General features: G+C 35.8%; 1 protein-coding gene across 3 annotated transcripts in view; it reads right to left on the reverse strand.

Annotated features, from left to right (window-relative positions):
- The window catches only part of GTF2E2 (general transcription factor IIE subunit 2), a 78,869-nt gene that overhangs the window by 14,991 nt on the left and 41,947 nt on the right, over nt 1-21,931 (reverse strand). For 2 of the 3 annotated variants that reach the window (XM_042983134.1, XM_042983133.1), the window contains exons 4-6: nt 19,580-19,687; nt 17,803-17,985; nt 9,783-9,876 (exon numbers count right to left, since the gene is read on the reverse strand). In XM_042983134.1, coding sequence (XP_042839068.1) covers nt 9,783-9,876; nt 17,803-17,985; nt 19,580-19,687 — 385 coding nt within the window. Of the gene's footprint in view, nt 1-3,993; nt 4,076-9,782; nt 9,877-17,802; nt 17,986-19,579; nt 19,688-21,931 lie in introns of all 3 variants that reach the window. The other variant, XM_042983135.1, reaches the window with a different exon arrangement.

Below are 21,931 nucleotides of genomic sequence, written 5' to 3' on the forward strand. Positions count from 1 at the left end.
GGACCATGACCTTGCTTCTGCTAGGCCTTTAATGCGTCAAGGTAGAGTCATTCTATTGTCAGAACATGAGCTTGGTTTGGAATCTGTTGCTGCTATAGATACCCATAACGCACCACAGGCTTCAAACTGCTCTAGTCACACCTTGTGTTTAGGGTAGAGGCTTGTTTGCCAAAGTTTTTCTCAACGTCTACTCAATCTGCAGTTCTAGGTCTTCTGTTTAGGCTGTATCTCATTATGGTCTGTCTGCCTCCAAGCTCTTGCAACTCTCACAGAATTCCACTGTTATCCATTACTCTACAACTCTTAGCCTGGTACGGGGTGGTAGCTCTCTGAAATTCTGATTAAGCCTTGGTCGTAGCCAAGTACTATGTTCTAGGTAGCTGGCCTGTGGCCTTCTCGATGTTCCTGCCCATCCCTCTCTGCTAAAGTTCTGGGCCCAGGACATATTCCTGCCCCTTCCTTAGGGGTGGAAGGTTTTCTTTCTGCTCTATTCAAACCACAGTTTAAGGCTTTGGTCACACAGTAGAGAGGCAGGAAGAACTAAGACAGGGCTTCATGTCTTTCCTGAAGCATCTACGCCCCGCCCCCCACCAGGCTCGATCATTTGTTAGCATCCAGTGAAGTCTGTGGAAAAGAGCCTGCAAGTAGCTGTGAATTCCCATGCGTTCACGGCCCCCAAGGATTCTACATCTTCCCACCAGTCCAATTTAAGCCAGCAGCAATTCATTAAAATGTTTACCTGAATTCTTCTGATTGGTGTTCATTCTGTATCTGTCTCAGGTAAACAAGTGTTTGCATCCCTTCTTTTCTTGGAGGTACCCATCTTTCCTTAGATTTCAGGTTAAGTGGTTGCCCTGGAACCTCAGCTCTCTGATGGATTCGGGTATAAATCTGCAGTTGTCTAGGGCTTATTATTATTGCTATAGGGGTGGAACAGTGCTTTGACCAGCTTTCTCCATTTTAAGTAGAAACCAGAAGTCCCCAACTATCCACTTTTTCTGCAATGAACAATGTGATTAATGCAACTAGCTGTGCTCGCTACAGGATTATGTGAGAGAAAACAGCTTCAGGTCAGACTTCCAAGTCAGCAATAAAAACATCACTCTAATTCCAAGAAAGCACACAATACTGTTTTAAAATCTATACCAAACTAGAATTTTATATGTCTAATTTACCACAACTGCTGAAGGAAGTATGCCACCCACAAAGTAGTTCAGGCATTTTAACCCATAACTTGTTAAATTCTAGCTACCAATGTGTAAAAATTGTATTCATTTATTTAGAGTAAGTATTACAGAATATAAATGGATAACAATTAAACTGTATACTTTTCTCTTGTAGAAGAAAAAAAGATAAAGAGAATAAAAGTGTAGATGAGAAAAACCTCTTTTACTCAACGGTAAATTTCAGTCAATTCACTTTTTACCAAGCATCTATGTTACCAGCATCGTAAAGGTTCAGTTCTTTGAAAGACAAACTACTGCGATGTTCTACCTTGATTTGTACAGAGCTCATATACTTCAGGCCTCTTCAGACACAATTACACAGGTAATAATACCTATTAAAAGGAACAGCAATGGTCTAGAAAGCTAATATATATATTAATGTACCACCAAAAAGAATATACAATATAAATTTTAATGGCACAATGGAATTGAAAGTACATTAAAACAAAATTTAACTACTTTCTTTTACTAGAAAAGTGATGCTTGAGCTATTTTCAGAGGAAAATCCCTGAATAAAAAAACTCTTCAATGTCTTTGTTATTTTTCAATAAAACATTTCTACATTAATCCCTGCCTTTCCTTAGCTTAGTCCTGTTGCAGTATTTAAGTATTACATGTACTATATAAATGTATCACAGCTGCACAAATACTTAAGATGAACACTGGAAAGCAGGGCCAAATTTTAGAGGCAGGATTCCACAGGATCTGAAATTTAATTACATTTTAATGTATGGGGGGGGGGGGGGGACAGAAAATGTATAGTTGACAGAGGTACAAAGAGAAATAATCTTGTTTTTCTTAATTTTATAAAGTCATTGCAAGAAAAATACATTCAAGATAATCTTTATTTTCTATGAGCCTGGCAAAGACAACTAAAAACATCTGGTACTGGTGAGGGTAAAGAAATGGATACTTTTCCATATACTGCTGTGAAGGGGTAATTTGGTCCCAAAATATTGGTGCAAACTTTACAAAAGGCATTAGGCAAAGTATTGAAAATTTTTTAGGGGTGTCTGGGTGGCTCAGTCAGTTGAGTGTCTGACTTTGGCTCAGGTCATGATCTCACAGTTGGTGGGTTAGAGTTCTGCATCAGGCTCTGTGCTGTCAGCCTGGAGCCTAGCGCCTACTTTGGATTCTGCATGTCTGTCTGTCTGTCTGTCTCTCTCTCTCTCTCTCTCTCTCTTAAAAATAAACATTAAAAAAAATTTTTTTAAGGAAAAGAAAATTTTTTAAATATCGCTTACCTTCTGATCTCACAATTCTATTTCAAGAAAACTACAATATGGAAATAATGAGGCAAGTGCACATATATTTATGTGTAAGTATTAAGCATTATTTATAATAGCATATAGGAAAACAAAAATTAAATTTCCATCTGTGGAGCATCGGAAAAACTGTTTTAAAGCACATCCATAAAATGGAATACTATATAGCCATTAAAAAATAATGAACTAAATAAAACAGCACCAGAGCTCTAGGAAGAGAGTTTCTGAGAGAAGTCCTATATTGGAAGGATAAAGTTTAAATTGTTTAAGCTTCCAGGTAGAAAAGAAAATAGCAGCAATGAAAGAAAAATCAGCGTTGTCACTGGACTTGTCACCAGGAACACCAATTAACGTTATGTTTCCGCAAAAGATCAGCACAAATGTGGCTTCAGACTGCTAAACTGGCTCTGGCTCTCTGCTATGTAACAAAACACAAAACTACAGATCCACTTAGTCAATCAGCCAGAGAGCTAAGGAAATGTGAATAAATAATCAGGTAAGATTTAAACACCTAATATTTTGGTACTATTTGGTATTTCTAATTCTACTAATAATAGCTAATATTACTGTTACTACTATTCTTACTATGCGCCAGGCTCTGTTCCAAGCTCTAAGAACTTTCATATTAACTCATTTAATTATCTTAAGGACAAGACAGATACCGTTACTCCTATTTTATAGATAAGGAATCTCAGAAGTATCTTGTCTAAGCAAACAAGGAGCAAAACTAAGATATAAACCACCAGTTAACTATTCAAACCATCCTCTTAACCACTGCATTTACACTGCCTCTAAATGAATACGATCCTGATATAAGGAAATGCTTTTGTGAAATAAGACATATACCTAAGTTCAGCTACGCTGCGTTCACTTACCTATTTGATTTTTTTAAATTACTACAAATAAACTCTCTCCTTACTTGTTTGCTACATCTCATTTTAGGACATTTGCTTCCATTTACAGATAAAATGAAGGGTAATCTTAAGCATGACTGAAAGCGTCATCATTCAAGATTTCATCTCTAGCTATGACTGCCACCTACTGGGCTAAAACAAAAATCTTCATCAATACAATCAGGACAAACCATTTTGAGTAAAATATGAAAAAAGAGCAAGGAAGATAAATATTACGATATGCATCAATTTTCAGGGGGCCTTCTGTTTATACCATTAGCAAAGACTCAGGTTTTTTTTAAATTAGTGATTTATGCCATACTGACAATTTCAACTAAAAGAACACTGTCTCACCTCTGAAGTTCCTAGGAAGTTCCCCCAGGGTCTCTACACCACTGTATGAACATCACAATGACAGTATGCAAGAGCTACTATATGAGTTCCTATGTCAATCTTCCCTCTGTCTTAGGTGAGCTCACGAACAGAAACCTTATTCACTTGGACATCCGTTGTATCAGTGAATGTGCTGAATCAAAAAATTCATGAAAAGAAGCTTGAAGACAACGTATCTTAATTAACTGTTGTCTATTTTATAAACATAAATCGTACCTTCAACAGAATTCTCAACCCAAGTAGTTTTGCCTCCTGGGGGAACATTTGGTAATATCTGGGTACATTTTTAGTCGTCGCGCTGTAAGGAAAGGTATGGCAGTGACATCTAAAGCAGCCAGGGATTCTACAAAACATCTACAATACAGAATAACAATCCTAACACCAAAAAAAAAAAGATCACCCAGCTCCAAATATCAATACTGCCACTGTTGAAAAACCTTTCTTCCTCCAGCCATCCTTCTTTGAAAGTATAAAGATTAATGAAAAACATCAGTTTATGATAACAAACTGAGCCTACAACCAAATTCTATATACATATATAAAGTACTTTTTATAGTGGTTTAATATACACATGATTTCCTAGCAACATACAAGATATATTATACAGAGAATACAGTATGATTAACCTTTGCAAGTCACAGAAAAACTTCACTTTGTATTTTGCAGACCTTTGCCAAGAGTTCTTTACCACTTAAGGAAAACACTGATCATGGTATATAGGTTGCTATTGCATCATGACACTTGTACTGGTCCATCTGTAGCCATCGCATCCCATAGTGACTCTACACATAAAGGTCAACAACTATATTATTTATATTCTTTTTATATTCTAATATGTGCTTGAACAGATTCAATATTAAAAATATTGAAATAAATTTTTTGTAAAATATAAATCAATTCCTTTTATTTCTCCTTTCTGTTACAGTTAGGGTATTATAGTTTTTTGTTTTGTTTTGTTTTGTTTTTTAAAGAAGTTCTATGCCCAATGTGGGGCTCACAACCCTGAGGTTAAGAGTCACATGCTCTACCGACTGAGCCAGCCAGGCATCCCAGTATTATACTGACTTCTAAGAAATTATGTCTAAAAGTAGGTTGTATCATCTTGAAATTTCATTTTATAAGAGCAAAGAAGATGTTACAAAGTATCTGTCACTCAAGGCCCATTGAATCTGATAAATAAAGGATTAAAAACCACTAGTCTGGGAAAAAAATCAAAGTCTTTACTACAACCTTTGCCTTCACTATTCTCTGCTTGAACCCCACTTCCCCCACAACAGCACACACATGGGCACCATTCTGGTACTTTGCAAGGCTGGCTCCACCTCATTCCATGGCTCCTCCATCCATGGCGGTCTTCTCTGAGCTCTATCCCCCATGGCTTTACTGGCTTGCACATACTACATTTGTCTCTTTCCTAGAATTTGATACAATCTGTAATCATTTTTATTTTTTGTATTGTCTACTTTATCCTTTAGAATATAAACCCCCCAAAAGAGAATGGTCTACCTTGTTCACTACTGTATCCCTATATTTAACAAAATGACTGGGGCATATAATAGGACATCAGTAAATATTTGTTGAATAAATGAATTCATGAATACACTATAATAGACCATTACCAAATCTCAAAAAGTGTCAATCAGAAAATAAAAACAAAAGAACGAAGTTGATAAAATGATACCAATAAGTTTAAGCAAATTACTTAGAGCTATAAAGAGAATCACTTTATATACACAAAAGAGCCCCCCCCCCAATTATATACTTTCCAAACAAATAATGGGGCGAATATATCACGTATTAAAGATAATAAATATAAAATGACATTTCAAAAGGTTAAAAACGACTGTATGTCAACTACAAAGGAAATATATAAACAAAAGACAGGGTACAAAAAAATGGGCAAAAATATATCAGTCAAAAAAAAGGGCAAGGGATTAAAAGAATAATGAGATAAAGTCAGACTTTAAAGTAAAAAAAAATATGAACTACAACCAAGAGGGGATGCTTTATAATGTTTATGGATACAGTCCTTAAACTAGGATTGTCAAGAATGTTTATAAGGTAAAAACTCTGCAGGAAAACATACAGGAAGTACTGGCAAAATTAACAACCAAAAGGCAATGGCAGATTTTAATGTTTGCTCAGTCACTGCTCATATGAAGTAATCAATCAAAATTTAGTATGTAAAAGGTGATCTGATTGTATTTTCCCTTAAAACAAAAACACAACAACAAAAGTAAAATAGATAAACCAACAGCATAATACAGAAATAAGGGAGAATGCCCAAATACAAAAAGTTAGCAATAAAAAGGGAAAATTACACAAAAAAATTAAACACTTTCTAGGGCCACACTCTGCAAAAGCATATGCTATTAAATTTGAAAATTAAAAGTGATTTTAGGAAAGAACACATTGCCAAAAATTCACAAGGTAGGAAACTATATGAAGGACATAACCAAAGAAGATATGAAGAATGCTGTCAAAGCAGCCACAGCCAGACACATGCATGCATGAGTTTTCGTGTTCAAATCTTCAAGGAATTGAATATTCTCACAAGGAAAGAATGGGAAAGGGAAGGAAAAGGACAGGAATGATGGAAGGAAGGAAAAACAGTACTTCTGTTTGGATGTATCCAGCATCACACACAAAACAAATCCTGAGAAAGTAAACAAAAAAGAGAACACTGAATACTGAAGCAAAAATCCTTAATATACAGGAAATGAATCCAGAAATATAGAACATAAAAAAAGGGTTATTCTAGGAGTGTAAGGACAGTTCACTATTAGGAAATCTAGTAATATATTTCAACATATATTAAGTAAGTCAAAAACAACAAAGATCTTAATAGATGCATAATCTGTCAATTTACCTTCCCAATATCTCCAGATATATACAGCTATTTCATAACATAAAAAATACATACACATATCCAGCATGTAAGGTGTGTAAGAATATTTGCTGCAGCATTATTAAATACTTAAAAATCCATTTATCAGGTACACTTATATAATGGAACACTAAATAACCATATGGCATTATAGAATATCTCCAACAGAGAAAAAGCAAATTAGAAAATTAGAAAAATAAACATCAAACAATTTACACAACTTACTTCTAAATGTGTATGATTTTACAAACAAGCATATAATGGTTACTTTTATAATTTGGGTAAAAAAAGTGAAAATCCTCATCTTGTCCTTATAAACCAAGTAATAAGGAGATGGGAAGAGTTTAAGCCAACAAAGGCCATATAAAACAGCAAATGAAAATAGGGATAATTTTAAAGAATAGAACTTTAGAAAAAGATAACGCAAACAGGAAAAGGCTGAGCAAAGTTAAAACAGTGATATCCACAGAAAAATCGCAACAGGGGACAGAAAATAATGGCTTGGTATAATGTTTAGTGTGAGGATTACAGCGGAAATTAAGTATACTCCTAAAATTTCTCCAATGAAATTTTACCAAGAAAACCTAGAGGTCCATGCTATTCTTAGCGAGCTACTGCAACCTCAACATTTGCCTCAAATTACACATCTACATAACAGAGCAGATATGCTACACCATGCTGCCATCTGCAGAGCAGAATACTAAAAATTCCCAGAGAACGTTCAATTATTTTGATTGATAAAGGTATCAAGAAAAATGGTAGGGGGAACTAAACTAGTGCTATACTATATTAGAAAGTGAAGAAGAGAGACAGCAGGTGGAATCAGCAACATGATAAGAAAACTTCAAGCTGAAAAATCAAGAAATAAAAATATAAGCATATTATAAGGGGAAAACCACTCAAAGAATTAAAATAAATCCAGTTAGGGGCGCCTGGGTGGCTCAGTTGGTAAGCGTCCGACTTCAGCTCAGGTCACAATCTCACGGTTTGTGAGTTCGAGCCCCTCACTGGGCTCTGTGCTGACAGCTCAGAGCCTGAAGCCTGCTTCAGATTCTGTATCTCCCTCTCTCTCTCTCTCTCTGCTCCTCCCCAACTCACACTCTGTCTCTCTCTCAAAATAAACAAACACTAAAAACAAAAAAATTTTAAGTAAATCCAGTTAAGTATGGCCACAAATGAAAGGGCCTCCACTTAATGAAAGGAAAAATGTATCTGCTTTTCATTGTAAGATCTTCCTATTGGAACACGTGATACTTGTGATTTTTTTTAATACTGCAAATTGCTTTCAAATGGATTAGCTATGCCAAAGAATAAAGGAATCAGCTATTTTTTTTAAACTTGTAAATATCTTAAGGATCAAGTCCACCGCTTGTTTTTTCAAAGTGTCAAATCAGTATGACATTTATAAAAGTTTTCAAAAAGCAACTCAAGCAATATGAAAACTGCTAAGCCAAACTTTCTTAAATGAGTATCACTACAGTGTACAGAAGGTCAATACTACCTTATTGACACACAGAAAGCTTACTTTATTTATTAGAAAGTGCAGTACAGAATAACTGGAATGCTTTGAAATTTTTTATTTACAGTAAAAAACATTTATTGAGAACCAACTATATATAAGGTACTCTCAATCACGATTTTCCAACAAAACACAACATTCTACTTCCTAAAACAAATCATGGTCATCTGCGTAACTTCAGGTTGACTGAACTCCTATCTACAAGCACCACAAGCCTAATATCTGCAGCCAGATAACAAATAAAAGAAAAACTTAAGAGCTATTGCAAAAATTACAAAATCATAAGACATGTATGGGCTACTAAAGGGACAAGAATTATATGTGCATTTTTATACAAAATTATTCCTTCAATAGAAACTCTTTTATTTAATACAATAAACGAAAGCCACTAGGACTACCAGGCATGCATAACAATAGTTTCACTATTTGGAATTTAATACTACTTTTTTATTTTATGTAATTCTATAATGTTAAGATATTCTGGTGTAAGTTTGTATTACTTTTCAAATTTTATAATTAAAATGGTGTTTAATTCTTTTCTTGCCTTTTTAGTTCAAAATTAATACAAACTTACAGTACAGTCTCACACTTGTTTAAATGAGAATTTTTATTTATTTATTTATTTTTGAGAGAGAAACAGAGCACAAGCAGGGGAGGGTCAAAGAGAGACAGGAGACACAGAATCCGAAGCAGGCTCCGGGTTCTGAGCTGTCAGCACAGAGCCCAACGTGGGGCTCCAAATCACAAACTGCGAGATTATGACCTGAGCTGAAGTTAGTCGCTTAACCAACTGAGACACCCAGTGTCCCTAAGTGAGAATTTCTACTTGTATAGGTATAGATTTCCCATGACTAAACCCTTGTTTAACTATTTTACCTGACAAGTATTAATGAAGTATTTTTAATTAAAATCCAAGCACAGGCACCCACACATTTAGTATAAGATTCACCATAAGCTTATTAGCACCTGACTCTACAAGAGTCAGAGAAAAAAGTCATCTTCCCTATCCAATCTGATAATCAGCTCATAAATTACTTAATATTAGTCACCAACAGAATTTTGTTCTTTTTCCCATCCTGCATCAAGCTTTCCTATCAAGATATGTAGTATTTGTAAAATAATGGAAATAAAGAAATAAACTGGTACAGCTGACATATAAGCATAAAATATCTAACCTACTATATGATTACAAGTACAAATAACCTAAAATCTTTCAAATTCCATATTTCAAATTGCATTCTCAGAAACAATATGTTAGAAGATTAGTTGTGTTCTAAAAGATAAGACTAAAAAAGCACTACTACAAAATTTGTTAACATAGGATTGATTATAATGTTACTTTTGAGAAAGAGACAGAGCAAGGAGCGGGGGAAGGGCAGAGAGAGGAGACACAGAATCACAGCATCACAGGCTCCAGGCTCTGAGCTCTCACAACAGAGACGGACATGGGGCTCGAACTCATGAACAATGAGATCATGACCTGAGCAGAAGTAGGACGCTTAACTGACTGAGCCACCCAGGCACACCTATAATAGGATTATAAATATAAATTTGTCACCCTGTATTTGTAATATTTGAAAACTAAACAGAAAGGCTCACCTTCATCCACAGAAAACTGACAGCTCTTATCATTGAAGAAAAGAATTTTCTTTTTATCAGGACGATTTACAAATAGTATCTGGTCCCCCAAAGCCTTAAAAGACAAAAAAACAAATTTTTTTCAGTTAACTTCCAAATCACCTCCCCCCAACAAAATATTTTTTTTAATAAAAAAAAAAAAGTAGTAGTCCTTTTAAGTCTATTTGACAGAGAGAGAGAGCGCACGAGCACGTGTGCACCAGGGAGGGGCAAAGAGAGAGGAGAGAGAACCCTAAGCAGGCTCAGCGCTGTCAGCATGCACCCCAATGCAATGCTTGAAACCATGACCATGAGATCATGACCTGAGCCAAAACCAAGAGTTGGACACTTAACTGACTGAGCCACCCAGGTGCCCCAGGACTCCTATTTCTTTTAACCTTCAGTATACCATTAGGGTCTACTACACCCAATTTTAATTCTCAAATTTCTTTCAATGAGCAATTCTCACTACTTTTATGTATTGATATTTCAAGAGTTTTATTCTTAGAGATTTCCAAAGTACAAAAAGAAACCTTATTTTTGAAAATATCCAACCTATGTTGCAATTTAATGTAGGTCCACTGGAGCCTTTTATTAATCTAAGAAAAACTGTGTGATCTTAGTGTTCTTACTTTCCCTCTACTTTAAAATATTTTGCCACTTATTTACCATTAGCAATTATTTCCAATTATGCTTTAAAAAGCTAAAATAGTGGGGCACCTGACTGGCTCAGTCAGTTTAAGTGTCTGACTCTTGATTTCAGCTCATCATCTCATGGTTCATGGTTTTGAGCCCCACATTGGGCTCTTTGCTGACAGCATGGAGCCTGCTTGGGTTTCTCTCTCCCCGCCCCCCCTCTGCCCTCCCCAGCTTTCTCTCCCCCTCTCAATAAATAAATAAATAAACATTCTAAATAAATAGTTAAAAGTTTTTTTTAAAAAAGGAAAGAAAGGTTATATCACCTACAAGTGTGATATAATAGTGAAACAATGAAATTCTATCACTTAGAAGTGTGATTCAATTTGTGTTATTGCACTGCCAAACTATTGCATTATCTTTCAGAAGATATAAAGACTACAGAGTGGTCTTTGCTGTCTTTTAGCTTTCATTAAATATTTGACAGTTCAGAATTTTTTATTTTCTGCTCCTTAGAGCAATGACAAGAAAACTGACGGAAGATACTTCACCATTATTAATGAATGAGAACAAGAATACAGAAAGCCTGATAGTAGCACTCACTCTAGACTCTGATGATGGTGAAATTCATTACAGAAATAAAATCTAAACCTGTGAGTCTTTGGACGACAATACCACAGATGAACCACCTCAAGCTTAAGAATCAATGATTGACATATTGCTATGACATATTAAATATATAAGGTATTTTCCTTCAGTTAGTTTTTCAACAAGAAGGAATTCACTGTACAATACTATGTGATATGAACCTTTGCCATTTCACTTTCCTAAAAAGACGTATAATAGTACTCTTTCATCTTTCTGATGTGTTTGCCAAAATACACTTGATACAGAAGTTTGCTATGTTAAAATCTTATAAAAATTTCCAATAAAGTTGTTTTTCACCATCCCTTCATTCTTATTTATATAAATTATTCATGACATAAAATACTTTGAAAAATAGTTCAGATAAAAAGTTCAAAGTAATGGTCATAAAAATGCTCACTAAACTCAGGAGAAAAACAGGTGAACACGGTGAGAACTTCAACAAAGAGAAAATTTAAAAAGAGAGCTGAAAAATCAGAGCTGAAGAATACAATAACTGAAATGAAAAATATAGTACAGGGAATCAACTGCAGATCAAATGACACAGAAAAAATGGATCAGTGATTTGTAAGACAGGGTAGTGGAAATCACCCAATCAGAACAGCAAAAAGAAAAAAGACAGTTTTTAAAAATGAGGATAGTTTAAGGGACCTCTGGGACAACATCAAGCATACTAATATTCAAATTATAGGGATCCCAGAAGGAGAAGAGAAAAAGGAAAGAAACCTACTTAAAAAAAAAAAATGGCTGGAAACTCCTCTGACCTGGCAAAGGAAACAGACATCCAAGTCCAGGAAATACAGAAAGTCCCCAATAAGATGAACAAAAGAGACCTATACCAAAAAAGATCTATGCCAAGATACACTAGAATACAATTATCAACAATTTAAAAAGTTGGTTTTTTTTAGGTTTATTTATTTTGAGAGAGAGAATACAATTATCAACAATTTAAAAAGTTGATTTTTTTTTTTTAGGTTTATTTATTTTGAGAGAGAGAATACAATTATCAACAATTTAAAAAGTTGATTTTTTTTTTTTTAGGTTTATTTATTTTGAGAGAGAGAGCATAAGCAGGGGAGGGGCAGAGAGAGAGAATCCCAAGCAGGTTCTGCACTGTCAGCATAAAACCCAAAGCGGGGCTCGATCTCACAAACCATGAGATCATGACCTGAGCTGAAATCAAGAGTCAGATGCTTAACCAACTAAGCCACCCAGGCACCCCAAGAGGAAGAGTGATTCTTAAAATCAAAAACAACTATTTACAACCTACAGAACCCCTCTAAGACTAGAAGTTGATTTGTCAGACAAAAATTCAAAGGCCAGAAGAGAATGGTACGACATATTCAAAGCAATGACAGTAAAAAACCTGAAACCAAGAACTTACTCTACCCAGCAAGATTATCACTCAGACGTGAAGGAAAGAGAAGAGTTTCCCGTACAAGCAAAAGTTAAAGGAGTTCAACAACCAACCAACCTTATAAGAAATGTTAAAGGGACTTCTATAAATAAAAAGGCCATAACTAGAAGAAAATTATGAAAGAAGGCATTTTAGTGGTAAAGGTAAACATATAGTGAAGGTAGTAGATCAACCACCTATATAGTGTGATGGCTAAAAGACAAAAGTAATAAAATCATCTACACCTACAATAATTGGTCGAAGAACACAAAAAAATAAGATATAAAATATGACATGAAAAACAAAACGTGGGGGGTGGGGCAGTAAAAATGTAGGGCTTTTAGAACATATCTGAATTTACATGACCATCAACATCGATAGACCACTATATACATAGGATGCTATGTATGAACCTCATGATAAACACAAGCCAAATACCTATAAGAGATACACTAAAAAATAAAGAGAAAGGAAAACAAAACACTAAGGAAAAGTATGATCACAAGGGAAGAAAGCCAAAAAAGAAGAAAAACAGAACAAAAACAAAAAAGAAAACAACAAATTAAATGGCAATGAGTACATACCTACCAATTACTACTTCAAATATAAATGGACTGAATGCTCCAATCAAAAGACATAGGGTGGCTGAAAGGATAAAACAAAACAAGATGAAAACAAGACCCATGTATATGCTGTCTACAAGAGACTCACTTAAGATCTAAAGACACACAGAGACTCAAAGTGAGATGAAAAAGACATTCTCTGCAAATGGAAACCAAAAGGAAGCTGACTTGGCAATACTTATATCAGACAAAACAGACTACAAAAGTCTGTAACAGAGTCAAAGACAGCATTACATCATGACAAAGGGATCAATCCAAAAACAGGATATCTTTGTACCCAACATAGGGCCACCAAAATACATAAAACAAATATTAACAAAGTAATAAGTTGACAGTGATAAAGTAACAGTAGAGTTTATACCCCAGTTATATCAATGAATAGATCATCCAGACAGAAAATCAGTAAGGAAATACCGGCCTTAATACATCAGGACAGCAGAATTAACAGATACATACCAAACATATCATCCAAACACAGCAAAATACACATTATTTTCTTTTTAAAAAAAAATTTTTTTAACATTTATGTATTATTGAGAGACAGAGAGAGACAGAGTATGAGCATGAGAGGGGCAGAGAGAGGGGGAGGGGACACAGAATCTGAAGCAGGCTCCAGGCTCACAGAGCCCGACGCGGGGCTCGAACTCACAAATCGCGAGATCATGACCTGGGCCAAAGTCGGACACTTAACCGACTGAGCCACCCAGGCACCCCCAAAATACACATTCTTTTCAAGTGCACATGGAACATTCTCCAGAATAGATAGCACGTTTGACAGAAAACAAATCTCAATAAATTTAAGAATACCTAAAGCATATCATCTTTTTTTTTAAAGTTTACTTTTGAGAAAGAGAGACAGAGACAGAGTGCGAGCAGGGGAGGGGCAGAGAGGGAGGAAGACACAGAATCCGAAGCAGGCTCCAGGCTCTGTGCTGTCAGTACAGAGCCCAACATGGGGCTCAAACTCACAAACCACGAGATTATGACCTGAGCTGAAGCTGGACACTTAACCTACTGAACCACCCAGGTGCCCCTCAAGTATCTTTTCTGACCACAATAGTATGGAAACAGAAATCAGTTATAAGAAGAAAAATGCAAAAACACATTAAACATGTGGAGGCTAAACAATATACTACTATACAACTAATGGGTCAACAAAGAAATGAAAGGAGAAATTAAAAATACCTTGAGACAAAAGAAAATGGAAATACAGCACACCAAAACTTATGAGATAAAGCAAAAGCAGTTCTAAGATGGAAATTCAAAGCTATAAATGCCTACACCAAAAAATAAGAAAAATCTCGGGGCCCCTGGGTGGCTCAGTTGGCTGAGCACCCGACTTCAGCTCAGGCCATGACCTCGCGGTTTGTGAATTCGAGCCCTGCATTGGGCTCTGTGCTGACAGCTCAGAGCCTGGAGCCTGCTTTGGATTCTGTGTCTCCCTCTCCTGCTCACACACACACTCTCTCTCTCTCAAAATAAATAAACATTGAAAAAAAAATCAGTAATCCAAAAAAAAAAAAAAAATCTCCCAACAAAAAAAGTCCAAGACCAGGCAACTTAATTGATGAATTCTACCAAACATTCAAAAAAGAATTAATATCGATCCTTCTCAAACTCTTCCAAAATAGGGGAAGGGAATACTTCCAAACACGTTTTATGAGGCCAGCATTAGCCTGATATCAAAACCAGACACAGATGCCACAAGAAAAAAACTGATAGGCCAACATCTCTGATGAATACAGATACAAAAATCCTAACACAGTATTAGCACATAGAATTCAACAATACACTAAAAGGATTATATACCATGATCAAATGGGATTTATTCCAGGGAAGCAAGGTTCAAATGCACAAATCAAACAACGTGATATACCACATTAACAACATGAAACTTGGAAAAATCATATGACCTCTCAATAAATGCAGAAAAAGCATTTGACAAAATTCAACATCCACTCACGATAAAAAAAAAAAAAAAAAAACAACACCATCAACAAACTGGGTATACAGGGAATACACCTTACCATAATAAAGTCCACTTATGACAATTCCACAGTTAATATCACACTCATTGGTGAAAAACCAAAAACTTTTCCTCTAAAATCAGAAACAAGACAAGAATGCCTGTTCCTGTCACTTTTATTCAACACATTACTGGAGGTGCTAGCCAGAGCAATTAAATAAGAAAAAGAAATTAAGGGCATCCAAATTGGAAAGAACAAAAAGTGTGAGTAATTTCAGATAATACGACATATATAGAAAACCCTAAAGACTCCACCAAACTTTTAGAATAAACAAATACAGTACAGTTGCAGGATACAAAACCTATATACAGAAATAAGTTACATTTCTCTACACTAATAACGAACTATCTGAAATTAAGAAAATAACCCCGTTTGCAAGTGCATCAAAAAGAATAAAATATCTAGGAATAAAGTTAACCAAGGACGTAAGAAACCTCTACACTGCAAAGTGTGAGACATTCATGAGAGAAACTGAAGACAACACAAATAAATGGAAAGATACACCATGCTCATGGATTGGAAGAGGACCATTGTTAAAATGGCCATACTATCCAAAGCAAACTATGGATTCAATGCAATCCCCATCAAAATTCCAATGGCATTTTCCATACAAAAAGAATAAACTAATCCTAAAACTTACATGGAACCACAAAAGATCCTGAATAGCCAAAGTAATCTTGAGAAAGAACAATGCTAGAGGTATCACACTTCTTGATTTCACACTATATTACAAAGCCACAGTAATCAAAATAGTACTGACAAAAAAAAGTGTTACACAGATCAATGAAACAGAATAGAGAGCCCATATATGGTCAACAGATTTATGACAAATGAGCCAAGAATAACAATGCACAAAGGGCAGTCTCTTTAATAAATGGTGCTGGAAAAACTGGGCAGCTACATGCAAAAGAATGAAATTGGACCACTATCTTACACCATTAACAAAAATTAACTTAAAATGAATTAACAACCTGAATATAAGACCTGAAACCATAAGAGACCAAGAAGAAAACACAGGTGGATAAGTTTCCTGATATCAGCTTTGGAGATGATTTGTCAGACTTGACATCAATCAAATCTGATTTGTCAGACTTGACATCAAAAGCAAAGACAACAAAAGCAAAAAAAGTGGCACTGCATCAAACTAAAAAGCTTCTGCACAGCAAATGAAACCAATAAAATGGAAAGGCAACTTACTGAATGGGAGAAAATATTTGCAAATCATGTATCTGATTAGGGGTTAGGATCACAAAAATATGCAGGGGCACCTGGGTGGCTCAGTCGGTTGAGCGACTGACTTCTGTTCAGGTCATGATCTCATGGTCTGTGAGTTCGAGCCCCGTGTCAGGCTCTGTGCTGAGAGCCTAGAGCCTAGAGCCTAGAGCCTAGAGCCTAGAGCCTGGAGCCTGCTTCGGATTCTGTGTCTCCCTCTCTCTCTGCCCCTCCCCACTCATGCTCTGTCTCAGAAATAAATAAACATTAAAAAAAAAAAATCACAAATATGTAAAGAACTCATGGAACCTGACACCAAAAAAACAGTCTAATTTAAAAATTGGAAGAGGATCAAAATACATGTTTCCAAAGAAGATCTACAAATGACCACCAACACAATCAACATCATCATCAGGGAAACGCTAAACCACAATGAGGTATCATCTCACACCTGTTATTAACAGCCATTATTAAAAAGACAAGGTATCACTGTTGGAGAAGATGTGGAAAAAAGGGAACTCTCATGCACTGTTGGTGTGAATGTAAATTGGTGCAATTGAAAATAGAACAACCCTATACTTCAGTAATCCAGTTCTGGTACTTATCCAATGAAACCAAAAACGCTAACTGAAAAGGATATATGCACTCCCTTGCACACAGCACCATTATTCACAATAGCCAAGATACAGAAACAGCCTAAGTATCCATTGATGGATACGTGGATAAAGAAAATCTGATACACACACACACACACACACACACACACACACACACACACACACACACACCTGAAATATTATCTAGCCATAAAAGAGTGAAATCTTGTCATATGCAATAAAATAGATGGACCTTGAGGCCATTATGCTAAGTGAAATAAGTCAGAAAAAGACAAATGTATGATCTCACCTTTATGTGGAATCTAAAAAAAAAAAAAAAAAAGGCTCATCAATAGAAAACAGATTAGTGGTTGTCAGACACAGCAGATGGGAGATGGGAAAAATGCATGAAGGAGTCAAAAAGTATACACTATCAGTTATAAAATAAATAAGTAAATAAGTCATGGGGATGTAATATATAGCACACTAAGTACAGTTAATAAAACCGTATTGTTTATTTAAAAGCTACTAAGAAAGTAAATCTTACAAGTTCTCATCACCAGGGCACCTGGGTGGCTCAGTCCATTAAACATCTGACTCTTCACCCTGGCTCAGGTCATGATCTCATGGTTCGTGAGTTCAAGCCCTGCATCGGACTCTACACTGACAGTGCAGACCCTGCTTGGGATTCTCTCTCCCTCTTCCTCTCTCTCTGCCCCTCCCTGGCTCATGCACACACGTGTACTCTCTCACCCTCTCTCAAAAATAAACATTTAAAAATAAAAATTTTAAAACACTTGCTGTTTTTTAAAACAAGATATTATTAATTCAAATTATACTAAGGCACAAAAAGAAAAGAAATGTTACCTTGATAGCTTTCTGGGAATTGGGCAGTCCTTCCTCTATGTCTTCTAAAAGAATTCCTCCTAAGCCTCGCTGGTCATGCTTATCTAACAGCCTAAGTAGGGCTTTCTTATCTTTCAAGTTGTATTTGGGCTTGAAGGCATACTTCCCATCTATCACTTCAATTTTCGGATTATTGACTAATGCCTGTAACAATGACAGAATTTGGATATATTAACAAAAGGAAACCTCATATATACATTCTTAAATTCTATTAATTATTTTAAAAACATCAAACCAATATAGTTGTATGTTAAAAGTATCTTGTGAATATCAACTAGCATATCTAAAATACTGGACATCCAGGATCCAAAAACAACAGGTAGAGATCAGCATGTTGCTCACTTTTTATAAAAGAAATTTATTATCTACATCAATTATTTAAATGAGAAAAACCATTTTATCACAACAGATTTGAAGAAACTATACCCAGATTCTCTTGGAAGATAAAAAAAAAAAAAAAAAAAAAAAAAAAGAATAAACACCAGTTAACATTAATAGACAAAGTGAACTGGGTATTGCCCATCCCACCCTCAAAGTACAGTTTATCGCATACTGGCACTATGTAAGAAACATAACCCTGGGAGGACTTTATCAATAGTCTGCCCCACCTGGTATCAAATGGTACTTATAGGTGTGGAAGGAACTGAAAAGTACCAGACTTGTGCATATAAGAAATCTACCGATAATGGCAGCTTGAGAATGAAACTGAGTAGGAATGCAGGAATTACTGAATATGAATTATATTCCTAGTCAGTTCTGCTATACAGCTACTATCAGAAGGAAAGCTCCTCAAGGAAGAGCTATCCTATTTATTTTCTTCTGCAGCTGCCAGCCTGACCCTGGAAAGGAGAAAGAGAAGAAACAAAGAAGAAAGGAGGGGGAACAGAAAAGTAGTAATAATTTTAAACTAATGTTGGTAGTCCGTGAAATTTCAAGATTGGGTAAAGCAACAGAATTTAAATGTGGATTACAACTATTTGTGCATCACTGATACAATGAGCTATAATGTTACTGATTAACTGTTCATTTTATAAAAATCAAGTACAGTATCTTGCTTAGTAAAATAAATTATTAAGTTATATTTTAGGAACTTTACATTTGATTTTTAGAATACAGCACTGGTCACACAAAGTATTCTTCCTAATTGTCATTTCATACTTAAGTAGAAATGAGGGAAATGTGTGAATTTTTAAAAAGCTATTAATTTCTAAATTAGCATGGTCACTGATTATTGTGGGGTTTCTTTTCTTCCAATGATGTGTGTACATACACAATGTTAAGGATTAGTTTTTGAAGTAATCTGTTAGAGGCAATAATATCACCATCACGTCATAATAGGAGTAACAGCATAACAAATATCTCATTATCCCTATACTACCTCATGGTATAAATGTCTAAAACATACATAAAAACAATACAATTTGACAAAATACATTCTAAATTTAGCAATTAAAAAAAAGCAATTATTCTGGAAAAACTTAAATGAAGTGGTACAATGACAGACTTCTTTATAATTTTTATGCTAAAGGCTTCGACATTTTGAAATAGATACATAAGATCTTAAGAAAACCAATAAATCAAACCACCTTAAAATGTGTATGTTTAAAAAACAAAAAGACCCTATGCCAATTCTTTTAAGTAAAAATTATTATCAGATTTCAGTATATTAAAAATCTTAGTTACAGCAAATATTTCATGGTAACCAACTTTCTTAATGCTATTTTAAGCCTAGTCTTACCTCAGTCATTAGCCATTGTTTCTGCTTGAGTCCTATATCTAAATGTTGTGTTTCATCCAAAATTTCTTCTAAAGTGAGAGGATGTGTATCTCCTCGCTGATGCCGTGTCTATTGAGGGAAAAAATTGTTATTAGGAGACAGTTTTAAAATGCTACATGTATTAAGTAATAGATACAAGTAAGGGAATCTTTCAGGAATGTAGAACATGTATCATTTGAGGCAACACGATTATAGTGATGAACAGAATGGACTATAAAAATCAAACAGAACTGAGTTCAAATTTGCAGCTCTATAAAATCAAATGATAAACTGAGAAAAAATATTTTCAGCTCATTATCACAGAGCTAATCTTCCTAATATTTTAACAGCTCCAAAAACCTAATAGGAAAATGACCCAAAGTCAGGAGCATATAAATCACAGAAAAGGAAATGTAAAAAACCTTAAATATATGAAAAGATACTCAACTTACACCAAAATATTTCATAACCATTACACTGGCAAAAATCCATATTTTTTATGTTTTTTTTTTTTTTAATGTTTATTTATTTTTGAAAGAGAGACCGAGTGTGAACAGGGGAGGGGCAGAAAGAGAGGGAGACAGAGAGTCTGAAGCAGGGTCCAGGCTCTGAGCTGTCAGCACAGAGCCTGATGTGAGGCTCGAACTCACAAACCACAACATCATGACCTGAGCCGAAGTCAGATGCTTAACCGAGTCACCCAGGTGCCTCATCAAAAATCCGTATTTGATGACTCTATTAATGAGGGTGTAAAGAAACAGGCCTTCCCACACACTGCTGGTAAAAATGCACACTGATACAACTCCTAGGGAACACAATTTGGCAATATAAATGCATTTAAACGCTTTGACACAGCAATCCATTTCTAGGAATTTACCTTACAGCACAACTTAAAATAAGTGACACAGTCACTGCAGCTCTGGTTGCAAAAGGAAAATATTATAAACAATATGTGGCCAGCAATTGATTAAATCACCCAGACTGATTAAACTATAGAACATCTATGCTACTATACAGATGTTTAAAAAGAAAATGCAGATGTTCTCTATGTGCTAATTTGGAAAGCCGTCCAGAATAAATTATTGAATAAAAACATGCAGGGTCACCTGGGTGGCTCAGTCAATTAAGCGTCCAACTTCGGCTCAGGCCATTATCTCACAGTTCATGAGTTTGAGCCCCATGTCAGTTTGTGCTGACAGCTCACAGCCTGGAACCTGCTTCAGATTCTGTGTCTCCCTCTCTGCCCCTCCTCTGCTCGTGCGTGCTCAAAAAAATATATCAACATTAAAAAATAAAAAAAACTTTTTTAAAGTCCTCCAAACAAAACCCTCCTGTGAGTTTAAAATCAGTTCATTACAGGGGCGCCTGAGAGTCTCAGTTAAGCATCTGACTCTTGATTGTGGCTCAGGTCATGATCTTCACAGTTGTGACATCCCGCCCCATTATCAAGCTCTGTGCTAAGTGTAGAGCCTGCTTAAGATTCTCTCTCTCCCCCCCCTCAGCCCCTCTCCCCTGCTCACACACTCTCTCTCCCCCCACCCAAAAGATCAATTCATTGCAAAAATTAAAAACCCTGTTGATGTTTGCATGAACTGACTGGCATAAGGACAGATGGAAATTTACTAACCAAACTCATAACTGGTGTGATGGATTAAAAAAATTAAAACCATAATTTTGTAATTATGTACTGTTGTCAGTACATTTTGCATCCCCTCTCCCAAATACTGCAACCTCTCCCAAGACTTCCATGCCCAAACCCTGAAACCTGTGACTATGTTACCTTATGTGGCCCAAGGGACTTCACTGGTGTGACTAAATTAAGGATCCTGAAATGGAGAGATTATTGTGAATTATTCAGGTGGGCCCAATATAATCACAAGTGTTTCTAAGGGGAAAGGGAGACCTCAGAGTCAGTGATGGGATAGTGGAAGAGGTCGGAGTGATGCAAGAAAGGACAGGTATCATCAAATGCAGACAAAATGCAGACAGGCTCTAGAAGCCAAAAAAGAAAACAGGGGCACTTGGATGGCTCAGTGGGTTGAGCATCCGACTTCGGCTCACGTCATGATCTCACAGTTCACGAGTCTGAGCCCAGAGCCTGCTTCATATTCTGTGTGTCTCCCTCTCTCTCTGTCCCTGCCCTGCTCACACCCTCTCAAAAAATAAATACATGTTAAAATTTTTTTTTTTAAAGAAAAAACAGGAAGTTCCCTCAGAGAGCCCCCTGAAAGAACCAGCCCTGCCTACACCCAGACTTCAGCCCAGTGAGATGGATTTTGGACTTCTGACTTCTAAAACTGTAAAATAATAAATTTGTGCTTTTTTAAGCCACTA

Source organism: Panthera tigris, chromosome B1 (assembly GCF_018350195.1).
Source record: "Panthera tigris isolate Pti1 chromosome B1, P.tigris_Pti1_mat1.1, whole genome shotgun sequence".
Taxonomy (NCBI): Eukaryota; Metazoa; Chordata; class Mammalia; order Carnivora; family Felidae; genus Panthera; species Panthera tigris.